At 37.4% G+C, this 12,544-nt stretch overlaps 1 protein-coding gene across 6 annotated transcripts in view; it reads right to left on the minus strand.

Moving 5' to 3' along the window:
• Positions 1-11,323, minus strand: part of LOC105938490 (solute carrier organic anion transporter family member 1C1) — a 25,587-nt gene extending 14,264 nt beyond the window's left edge. The window contains exons 1-6 of one of the 6 annotated variants that reach the window (XM_036147894.1): positions 11,191-11,321; positions 11,031-11,072; positions 8,110-8,267; positions 3,106-3,247; positions 1,569-1,701; positions 1,240-1,361 (exon numbers count right to left, since the gene is read on the minus strand). In XM_036147894.1, the coding sequence (XP_036003787.1) occupies positions 1,240-1,361; positions 1,569-1,701; positions 3,106-3,247; positions 8,110-8,202 (490 nt within the window). In that variant the 5' untranslated portion in view covers positions 8,203-8,267; positions 11,031-11,072; positions 11,191-11,321. Of the gene's footprint in view, positions 1-1,239; positions 1,388-1,568; positions 1,702-3,105; positions 3,248-8,109; positions 8,268-9,236; positions 9,349-11,030 lie in introns of those variants that run through there. The other 5 variants (XM_036147891.1, XM_036147887.1, XM_036147897.1 and 2 more) reach the window with 5 other exon arrangements.
• Between the last annotated feature and the right edge of the window lie 1,221 nt (positions 11,324-12,544).

Here is a 12,544-nt window from a genome sequence, read left to right on the forward strand (position 1 = left end):
AAAAAGACTGGAGTATTGCTTTGTGGTCCAAAGTCATCTATTCAGATGTAAGTACATTTCACATTTATTTGGGGAATCAAAGTCCCCAAGTCTAGAGGAAGAGTGGAGTGACACTGAACACAAGATGCATGAAGCGCAGTGTGAAGTTTCCACAGTTAGTGATGATTTGGGTTCCCACGTCCTCTGCTACCGTTGGTGTACTGCGTTTTATCAAGTCCAAAGTCAGCGTAGTCGTCTACATGGAAACCTGCCAAGCTTAAAGGTATACTATGCAACCGGGGTTGATTTTCCAGTGAGGCTCCCCCCAGAGGGCGAAAGTAAAAGTGCACTGTCGTAAAGATGCTCAGCTGTTCTGGTTTCTCCGTCAAGCCAGGCGCGGTTGTTTTGAGCTTAGCAGACAGGCGAACGCAATGAAAAGTAAAAAAAAAACAGCAGTACAAACAATGACTAACACAGTGAAAGTATGAACATCAGGCTTCCCGCAGCGCTATCTTGGCGAGGCGGCCGCGGGGGCCGCCTCGCCAAGCCGCCGCCGCCTCGCCAGTTTTATTATTATTTTTTTTTTAATGTTGGCGAGACGCTACCGCCGCCGCCTCACCAAGCCGCGGCCGCCGCCGCGGTAGCGTCTCGCCAACATAAAAAAAAAAAAAAATAAATAAATAATTAAATAATAATAATAATAATAATAATAAAACTCGACATGCTTGCATGTTTATTTGACGTTAACACGCGGTTCTTTGTTGTTGCTTTCGCGCGTGCATATAGTGAATGGCAGGGCAAAAACACGTGGAGTTCTCGTCGTAAAGCAAGATTGACTCTCGCGGTCTTGCACGAGACTTCTGAGCCTGTGTGTGCGGGCCGACTGCTCCTGCAATTGCAAGTGCGGTATTTCCCCCACAGACCACCAGGGCGGCCGAGAAAACCTTTGTTCGACCTGAAATGACTCATTTAATCATCCAAAACAGTATGGAACACATTAATTAACTGAAAAATGTTGCATAGTATGCCTTTAATGAAGACGGTGACTTAGCATAAACTACCAAAACTGAAAAATGAACAAATACCTGCTTCAATAGCCATGGTATTACGGAGCCTAATTGGCCAGAAAACTGGCCTGACCTAAATCCCTCAGAGAATCTATGGAGTATTGTCAGAAGCAAGATGCATGCAAGTACGGAGGGAATACAAATATGGCTGAAATGCGAGATGTGACTTCTCAGCGGAACTTCTATATCTTACCTTTCGAGAGCAGTGGAGAGGGTCTATCGCCGACCCTGGATGAATCCAAAGAACTTACAGGACATGGAGAGAACTGGCTGGTTGAGTTCTCTGAAGCTCTGATGGTTGTTTCAATCTTATAGCTGCGTATAAAACACCAATGCCAATACTGTTAAACAAGGGGAGGGAGAAAGCATCAGGTACAGTTAGATATTCACAATTTAAATCCACACGTTGACTGTATGAACCAAAGCCATAATGTGGTTGAATATCTATGATGAGAAGGAACATGCATATATTCAGCAATTGGAGATGCAGGAAAAAAAGGGATTTTGAACACCTTTACTTACCGGCCAATAATGAAATGAGGCATGGCGATTAAGAAGGTGCCTAAAGACATCAATGTGCATCCAATTGCTATGATCTTGGGTCGATGGAGCTTGGCACCAAAATAACTAACAAAAGCAATCACCAGCAAATTCCCTGCAGAGAATATAAAAATGAAATGAGGTAAAAACATTGTACAAAGACTTAAACGCGCTATAAGTAATACTGATACCTTGTGGCTCAAATCGGTACAACAGCTTGCCAATCACAACAATCTAAAATGGCATATTAAAGCGGTGTGTTGTTCAACTGAATTTTTACTTCCACAGGACAACTATACGATGTTATATTCAGTTCTGTTTCTGGTCTGCTTCTCTTATTGGCTTCCATGTTATAACGATAAAATACCAAATGCTGCGCTCTGTGTTAGGAACCCTGATAAATGTCATAAGATTGGCTCAGGGACCAGGAAGTAAACACAGCTACACTCTGAACCTAGTAGTTGCGGACCGTACCTCTAGGTTGTAAAGGAGAAAAATGTGACTAAGACGTTGTTGATGGAGAGGGGCAATTGTTTATAGGGAATTTTACTTCCATCCAAGGTGACAAATGAGAAAGATTTAGGTTGATTTTACAGTAAATATCTTACCTAAAGCTCCTTTAAGCAATCCCATTTATCAAAATGTCAGTTATCGGATGACACCAAAATTAATATTGGCCTACATGCGACATGCATCGGGTGGAAGAAAACCTACACCCTGAAAGCACCGACTCTACATGAGCTTAAAAACTCTGCAGCTTGGCTGGTTATTGCTTTGTGTGCCTGGCCTGTCAGGCAGATGGACAACCATTTCTCGATGTGTAACTTGAAAAATGAATCAATTCAGATAAGTTTAAAGCTTAGGAAACTCATTTTATATCTTCACCCTGTCTTAAACTTCTGCATAGCTTTAACCCTGTATGTCCTGAGTGTTCATAGGTCCTTATGATGCATTTTTTCCCCCTAATATCCCCTAACAAACCTCTAAGACCTTCACTCAACAGCTGGATGTGTGCTGAGATTACATTACATAATGTGGATTTAATATTTAGGTGACTTCAAAAGGAAGTTAGTTTTATTGGATTTTATTTAGAGTTATCAACGTAAAGGAGTGTGACTACAAATGCACACCACACTTTTGAGATTTCTGTTTGTAAGAAGAAGTTTGTAATTTTTTTTATCATTTTCCTTCCATTTTATTACTATGCATCAATTAAGGTTGGTCTATCAATAATTTAAAGCAACAGATTAAGGTTATTGGTTATAATGAAACAATTCCATCACAACTTATAGCAATTCAATGCATACGTTGCCAGAAAGCTAATGTTTATGCATAAGAAAACAAGAAAATATAAAGAAACTCATCTTATTTCTCCAAAAGAAAGTTTAGAAATACCGCAGATTTTCGAACAGTTAGGTATTCATAGGGAAATAGAACATGGATTTTGCAGTCAGGCAGTCACAAAACCTAACTTAGTTGTAAAAACAAAGAACATACAAGAAGGAAATGAGAAACCCACCCATTTCAAAGCTTCCATCTATGACGCCGATCAGATAGCTGGGAATGTCAAATCGCCTCTCTAGTTGTGTAATTGTGCTTTTCATGTAGCTGCCAGATAAGGCCTTGGCAAAGTATGCATAGGACAAGGCTGCAAGAAACATCTACAGAGAAAAAAACATAAACTAAAAATAACTGTAAATACAGTGATGGCAAAAATGTACGACATCCTATTATCATTTTCTAACATAACTGAAAATATGAACTTCAAATTTACATTCAATCCATCAACACAATACAGAGAAATCCAATTAATAGAACAAAACTAAATAAAGCGCATGAAAAGACTTTTACAAACTTAAACAAATGCAATCTCTCATATACATTCCAGTTTCAAGAATAGGTTTAGACACCCCCACTGATTCTCACATACAGTGGCCAACTATACACAGGTGCACACGATTGGAAATACGCTACTAAATATTTGAAGGAGGTTTGCACTTTTTAAACCTCCTTTTTGGTGCGCTCCTGATTGTTGAAGTAAGAGTGATGGGGGGGGGGCTTCAGTCACAAGATTGTAGCAGCGGACAAGTTAAAGAGGTCTAAAATTAATCTCCAGGTGTTTGGATTTTGATTTTCTCTTGTCTGTATTTTGACTAGTTCTTTACTGTTAAGTTTCCTGTATTGTGCTTTCTTTGGCTGTTCCCTTATTCTTATTATCCATAGGTGTTTGTGTTTTTTGTGTTTCTATAGTTTTTTACTGTTTATATTTTCTTGTTGCTTCCATTTTAGTTCATACTTTTGTGAATTAATTTAAAGGATTTTCTTTAATTCATTCTGTGTGTTTTGTTATATTTCCTTCCATGCTTTTGCCTTCAGTTTCTTTACATTGCACTCCTATGTCATGATCCTTGAGAGTTTGTGTTTTGATTTCTGTTGGTTCCTGTATTGTGATTTCTTTAGTTAATTTCACTTTAGTGTTGATTTATATTAGTTCTTATTTTTGTGGACGATTTAGTTATTTTATATGTTCAACTTTAGGTTTTGTGTATTTTGTTGGGTTTCTTCGCTGTGTTTCTTCCTGTCTGCCCCTGTTAAATATTTTTCCTTCAGTCTTAGCTACCAGGTAATTATATCAGTTTTAGCTGCATTTACTCATTTTGCCATTAGTCTGCGGCTGTTTTTTTGACCACTATTTAAGGCCTCAGTCGTCTCTGTTACTGGGTTCTTCTGTTGCTTCCCGTCTCCATGTCTGATTTTTGTGGTTCTTGTACTTCGTTCACCTGGTCTTGTAAGTTTGTTTTTCTAATAATCATAACCTTCAAATTCATTATGCTGCTCCTGTGTATTTGTCTGCACTTTGGTCCTGAACTTGAAATTATGACAAACTGAGCTGTTCCTCATTTATCACCTGATTACGCCCACCATTCCTGTCATGTTCAACCTCCACTCCTTTTTCTGTATACAAGCTCCCTGGTTGTCATTTTTCACATTGAGTTTCTTCTGTTGTCTTATGACCCGTGCTACTCCTTTTGATTTCCTACTCCCTTTTTCTCAGTTCCTCTCTCCATACACGATGTTCACTTCCTACGTTTTTTGCCTCTCCTTGTGTATGCTCTGGGCATGGGTTCCCCTTTAACCCCAATTGTGACAGCCAAGGTCCAAGGTAACCCTAACCCTAACCCAGCTAATCAAATTATCTTAATCGCAGACAAGATAAATTCTAAAAGAAGTATCTAGAAACTCTACAAAATGCTTTTTCTACTGTTGATCTGGGTATTGTTTATTTGTTTTGTTTTGTTTTTATTGCAATTGAAATGTGTTCTTTTCTAGGAATAGATACAAAATTATTTTATTTGACATGAATATATGAAAGTTTCTTGCTAAAGAACTGAATATTTTTATACATCCTACGTTTTTTGCAGGTGCACTCTAAATCTTTTCTCAAAACATTGTATATTTCATTTAATTACAGAACTGATGTAAAATGATATATAATACAAATTAAGCTACAAAGTGATGGAGCAGTAGTACGGCCACCACAGCATTGACTTAGAAATGACTGAATACATGTTTTGAGAAACATTGATATGAGTGACATGAATGAACAGTGCAGGTGTGTCTTTGTTAGAGGGAAGCTGTCATAATTCGTGGACCAGAGTATGTCATGTTCTCCATGTCCCTTGCTCATCACCTGCGCACATTGACAGCCAGTAACAAAAGAAGGATTAGGGGACCCAGTGACAGGAAGGCTTAGTCATATCCACTGTACTCTGAGCAATAATTGGAAACAGCTGGTGGGGGGGTAACTATAGACACACTCTGATGAAAATACCCTGAGCTTAGAACAAATGCATGGTTGGAGCCACATCTTTTCCAATAAAAATTAATATCTAATTTTTTTTATTTTTATGTATTTTCCTTTTCAATTCCCTTTTGCCTTGAAGAGCTATTCTTTTATGTCTAAACCCCTCACTATGAGGGGGTCGCAATTTTCAGTCATGCACGGGGAGATTACTCTTTGATGTTGGACAGGAGGCTTAGAGCAACTGCAGAGCTTCAGGTGTGGGAGGATCAGCGTGGTTTTGGTCTTGTTCTTTAAATGGCGGACCGGATCTTTATGCTAACAGAGTTGCAGAGGTTATAGAAGTTTGATTGTAGAGCACACGTTTTTATGTTCGAGGAGGAGAGTTACGCCTTGGTCCCTCAAGGGGATTTTGTGGGAAATCTGTGGGGTTATAGGAAAACCGATTTCTAACACAAAAAACATGCAAATGCTGTGTGTAGCAATTTAATACAAAGGGTTAACTCCAGGGGTATTTCTTGCAGTGGGGAAAAAACCAGACAAAAATGCAGCATGTCTGAAATTCCATTATTATTTTCTTTCACTAAGCAGCTTTGTAAAGGCTGTTAAAACATCCTCTCTAATCTAATAAAGAGGCATAAGAACCCCATTCAAACCTTACAAAGTTTTCACAGAGATTAAACTGAAAGGCCAAAGAACTTGTAGGTCAGCTGCACTCAGCAATTTACCAGGCCAATGAGCAGCCCTCCTAATTATTATGCCTCATCCTGAATTGAAACTTTCGATATGGGAGTCAATAGAAATATAGGAATAGATTTAGAAAGCCACCAACATATGTACTTAGTTGCAAATAAGAAACCATATAGCATCCTGTTCAGAGGGAAACTTTACTATAACTGCTAAGTGCTGGCACTACCAGTAATAGGGTGCAAAGAACAACAAGAATCAGTCTACATATGTTATTTAATATGGAGCCTGAATGAAGAACATAATGTTACTTCAAGAGAATTTGAGTTGTTGTAGATGCAAGTAAGGTTGCAGAAAACTCTTTTGGAAATAAATGATGTATGCCCAGTCCACTCAATTTAGGCACTTACCTCTGCTCTGCAATAATAGTAAATAAATGCCAACAACACTTTGATGCTAAAGCAGACGTTGTAACAGACACAGTGGTAAACCACCCCCAGAAGTCTGTAAAGACATTAATGTGTTATCAAGCAAAGGAAAAACAGCTGAACAATCAAAAGGTAAAGCTTCAGCACACATGGGAGGGAGAATTTATTGCACATACTCTGTGTCTCTCTCTGCTTTCAACACATGATCACCTCCAGTACACGGCTGCTTTGACGTCTTTGAAAGTGACAAGCATGTAGAACCCAATGCCCTTGGTAGCTGAAACACTACATGTGTTTATAACCTCTTTGTGGTATGCAAAATGAACTCTATAACATCTGTACCTTTAATTACGACAAGACCTGAAACAACAATAACTGCTTTTCCAGTTGGTTTTTTAGCACTGTGAACTACATGAAAACACAATGATTCCTTACAACCAAACAAATGACACTGTGTTAAAAACAATATATTACATCTTGAGCTTTTACACATTCATGTAAAATCTTTTTTTCACTACCATGAACTGTCACAACATAAAACTTCAATCTATTTTATATGTATTTTACGTGAAAGACGATTGTGATATGAAAGAAAAATGATGTATGGTGCTCTAAACTATTTTTAAATTAAAAATATTGGTGGATATTCAACCCCTTTGCTCTGATACCCCTGTTAGATGTAATTTATTTAGCAATATGAAGACCAAGAAACACACCAGATAAGCCAGGGATAAAGTAGTGAAATGTAAAGCAGGATTAATTTCTAAAATAATATTATAATCGTTGAAAATTGTGCAAAGACCTTTCAAATAAATTACCCCTAAAGAGTATTTAAGGTGGAGGGCACATCTTCAAACCTACTAAGACATGACAATCCAACTGACAGGCTGTCCAAGGAGAGCATTAATCACATAAGCAGACTACAGCCTCAGAACAATTCAGGGGGAGTTGCAGTGATCCACAGCTCAGGTGGAAGTCTGTAAATAGGACTACTATTAATCATACTCTGTGTAAATTTGATCTCCATGGAAGAGTGCAAAGTAAAAAGCCATTTCTAAACCATGACTACAAAAATTATTATATGCTGTTATCCACAAGTCATGTAGAGGACATAGAAAACATAATGGAAGAATGAGCTGTGGTCAGGGTAAAGCAAAAATCTACTTTTTGTTGACTGTTGACTCAACCGAATCTGAGGCATTTTACAATGAAAAAGGTCCAAAGTGTCAGCCTCTAGATGTGAAAAACGTTTTTTGTTTGTTTTTTTACATAAATATATAATTACAAATACATGTTGTAGTAGTATTTTAGATTTTCTTTGTAGTGGCATTGAATTTCCACAATAGAATTACATTAAAAGTCCCAGCAATATTTTTTAGACCTGTTTTCTCGTAGGTTCATAATTATGTTTTTTTTTACATCATTTCCCACAGATAACAACATTCCATAACCATCCACTTTTAGCAAAAGTTTTGTTTTAAAGCCTAAAAATAGATATAAATAGAGTTGGGTTAGCACTGTACATCCCTGCTCAGACTGCATTTATTTTTTTCACAACACTTTCTACTTAGTTAAATGTAACTTTTAAAATTTTCCTACGAAGTACCTTTAAATTTGGGTGACAGTTCTTCACTGCATGAGTGGCAGGGCTGTCCTCTAGCATCCAGCTGCCTGCGCCTTTTTTGTCCATTTTGCTCATGACAACCACCTTCTCTTTGCTTCACACACAGTCCTCAGGTCTTTTTACAGGTTTATTACTCACACCTGTGGCAAAAGAGAAGAATGCTTCATATGTTACACCTTTTCAAAACAAAAGGAATAAATATCACTTAAAAAACATGAGCAGTGAGTGCCATTTTAAGTTGTGGATTGAAAACACAGCAGCTACGTTTACATGGACAAAAGTAATCAGTAAAAAGGGCAGATCAGAATTAAAATGTGTTATGTAAACAAATGAGAATATTATGATCAGAACAAGGTCAATCAGAATTAAAATGTAATCTAAATGAGGGGGGTGATTTATAATCCTATCAACATGCATGTAAACACTTGTCAGGATGTAGTTATTCAGCCTGGGCACATGGAAGACAAACAAACTTGTACAATACTGATTTGTTTGCTGTTTGTTTTTTTCAGCAAAGATGGAAATTCTTCTTCTTTTGTGTTTTTTTAGAGAAATTTGATAACTGTGCATGTCAGTGGTTCTATGATGAAAGAAGCCAGGTGCATATAAACACACATTTTGATTGGATTGATTGATTGTGTGCCCATATAAACTGTACAATCTGATTATTTTTTGTTTTTTAATCCAAATACATTTCAATATGATCATGACATTTTGTGCATGTAAACAAGGAGGAGGAAACAAGGACTGAACAACACATAGAGAGCAAAAGAGACTAGTAAAACTCTGAATTTGGGGGCGACGGTGGCACAGAGGGAGTTTGTCCTGCAATTGGCTGGTTGCTGGTTCGATCCCCCGCTCTGATGGTCTTAGTCATTGTGTCATTGTGTCCAAGACACTTTACCTGCATTGCCTGCTGGTGCTCAGAGGTTGTCGCCGGTGTATGGCAGCCTCGCCTCTGTCAGCTTGCCCCAGGGCAGCTGTAGCTACTAACATAGCTCACCACCGTCAGGGTGTGAATGTGTGTGTGAATGGGTGAATGACTAAAGCCCTGTAAAGGGCTTTGGAAGTCGTCAAGACTAGTTAAAGCGCTATACAAGTACATTTACCAATCAAAGAATGAACGGGAAGCTGGAATCCCTGTGACATCAGAGAGCTACAGAAGCAATTGGAGAAGCAAGCTGCATTGGGGAGGACATACTCCCAAATGTCCTGATCTCACTGATAGAGAGAAAAACTGAATCTTCAAAGAAATATTGGATCAAAGTAAAGCACAGTCTGCTGTTTCTGTATCTAGTGACCCTTCACCGAATGCCTTCTACAGACAAGACTGTAGAAAAGTCTTGTCCAGCTACACTGAAAATGGCTGCTATTCTTCTTTGTTCATCGGACCCACTAAATTCAACATGCTATCCTGCTCATCAGACGGTAAGAGGTTGTGTCTGGGCAGAGAAAAAAAATTGTTTACAATCAAACAATCTAGATATTTTTTTTACAATATCGTTTTGCTGCTTGAGTCTGATTTTACTAAATTTGTTTTGCTTTAACGTTGTGAGAAGCTTTTTTTAATGAGTAGTTTAAATGCTGATGGTGTGGTATCATGAACTTGTTGCTTTTTTTCAATGTTTTCTATTCTTTCCATTCTGAGAAAGTAGTCCGTTCATGTAGCATTGCAGTCCCGCTCTGCTCCAGTCATACTGAAGAGGTGCAAAAAAAAAGCAAGCCGGTAGGGAAAAAAAACTGTAATAGAAACGCTCGCAAAGCGGGCAGTGCTGCATAGAGCCTGGATATACTGGAGCCCGTGGAAAATGGGCATTAGTTTAACTCATAGTACTTCTGTCAACTTGACAGCTATTTCATTGTAATTGTCATAACATTTTCCCTTCTGGTGCACCTTGGATCAGGTAAATGTGCATTTAGAATATGGTTTCCCAATAATCTAGGTAATTCTATGACTCAGAATAATAAGCAGAGGAAAAAAATGTAAACCAGGGAAAATCAGAAATTCACCATTGCCAGGTCGCAACCACTTTGGCAATTTTTCTCTGAACATAAAGCTATATTTATAATAGGGTAAATATTGTGCCTCATCAATTTACAAAATAGCTTACCACAGTTTTTAAAAAGATAATTGTAAATTTTAACACATTTAATTGGACCTAACAATAAAAAGTACATGATTTTTATTTTAGACATTAAAGATTTGACCAAAAAATATTATATACATGTTTAATCCTCTGTAGCATCAGTTCTGATAATGCCTATCTGATTTAAGTGTGTTCTGACTCTCATTTCATTGTTTTAATGCTGTAGTGAATTTGAAATTATCTTAATAGGCACTGTTGCTTGTCAACAGACAACAACATTGTTCTCCAACTACCAAATTTTAATCATTATTGATGCTTTTAAACAATTATTTGTATACGTTTTAGGTAATAAATGTGGCACTTTGGCACTCCACAATTTATCACGCTTGGTTGGGGAAATTTGCTACAATTTTAGTTTAACAAAGGGCATAACCTTTCATACTCCTGAAAACAGAGGAAATTGTGAACTTAAAAAAAAATGCTATAAAAAAAGCTAATAAAATATTAAACAAGTTTTGAAGTGAAGTCAAACTAACTAAATTTAGACTGGCTCTAAAGGTGTCCGAAAAGACTCTTTTTATGATTTTTTACAACATATGGAGTTTTGTCATAAAAGCAGTGATATACAAAATTTGCAGATAAACAGGCTGTCTACACAGCACCAGCAAAGTGAGAGGCTTCACTGATACTGGATAGTTCTATCACTTACATATTTTGCCTAACTAAAAGACAGAGCATGTTGGAGATAAATCCCATAACTATAAAAAAGCTAATATTTATATGATGAGTGTATATCAACAAGACAAGTCTACTTACCTAACTCGTGTTTCTAATCCCTTGAGTTATCACAGCTCCAATCTATTGTTTATCATAAAGAATAGTAAAGACAAAAATGGGAAAAGGACAAGAGAAGAAGAAAAACAACAGTTTTTTCTGACAAAAACCTCTGGCTGTATCTCACTCCTTGTTAAATCACCTGCTGCTACAGTGCCAGGACCACGAGAGCTAAGACCGGAACATGCCCAGTGGATGGAGTCTAAACACCATCTGCACAGGGAAACACACTTGCTGCCCCAAAGGCTGAAAAAAGCTTAATTGCGACCGAGCATGCCAGAGTTTTTCTGCGCTCTAATAAGCTCTGAAGAGGTAATGATCATTTGTAAATATCTTTGGTGTGTAGCTCTCAGCAGGACGGCTTAGCTTTCCCATTGATGAGACCTGTAGTGTGTTTTGACGTGAATGAAAAAGACTCCAGTCTCTGTTTTGTGCGTCATTTAAAAAAAAAATCACATTCACTGGCTGAGTAGTCCATATCATCCCGGTAAGTGGGTATCTGAAACAATACTTGGGTGTGGATTCGGAACTACTCACATTTTACATTTGAAAAGACTTTCTGATGCAAAGAATACAGGACAATTATACAGGATATTTATTCCAGAAAGTCTTGAATAGAATAAAAGAGGCGTGCTCTTTTACTTCACACTTCACATTTCTTCTGAGGATTATTGAGAGTTTGGTTAACCCAGTTAAACACAGTGTCCTGCCCACTGCGTAAATCCAATACATCAAAAGCTAAACCAAAACTAACAAATCATAAACTACCCCATAGAATAAAAATTGAGATTGAACAGAAAAAATAAAACAAAGAAGATTTCATTTAAATTATCACACATGGGAAAGGAGGAGGAGTAGGAACCATTTTTCACTCAGATTGACTGATTAATCCTTGACTAATGGAACTGTGCAAATCATCAAAATCACTTGTGGTTGTTGTTTTGTATTACCCACCACGCCTCTCAAATTTTAGATCAGTTTGCAGATTTCTTATCTGATTTAGTGCTAAATACTGATTTGGCCATTATAGTGGGGGATTCTAACATTCATGTTCACAAAATGTAGCCTTTAATTTCATCTTAGACTTAGTTGGTTTTGCTTAAAACATCCGCAAATCTACCCACTTTTGTCTTCATACTCTGGACCTTGTGTTGATAGGCATTAAAATCGAACAACTAATAGTATTTTCTCAAATCCCTGTCCTGCCTGTCCATTGTCTATTACCCTTTGAGTTTAATGTTACTGAGTTATCCACCCCTGAAAGAAAAATTCATTGTAGTAGATTACTATCGGACTATGTTGTAATGTCTTTGAAATAATCTATTATTTTTTTTACTTCCTCAGGCGTCAATTTAATTTCTCTCCATTCACAAATTTATGTTATTGTTGCTAGAGTTGCTAATTGCATGTTTAATTAAACAATGTAGCCTCCTTGAAAAACAAGGTAATTATTCATAGGAGGTTGGGCAGCATACTTTAAATCCCAATGGTAGGAA

The sequence above is a fragment of the Fundulus heteroclitus genome, chromosome 2 (genome assembly GCF_011125445.2).
Source record: "Fundulus heteroclitus isolate FHET01 chromosome 2, MU-UCD_Fhet_4.1, whole genome shotgun sequence".
NCBI classification, from domain to species: Eukaryota; Metazoa; Chordata; class Actinopteri; order Cyprinodontiformes; family Fundulidae; genus Fundulus; species Fundulus heteroclitus.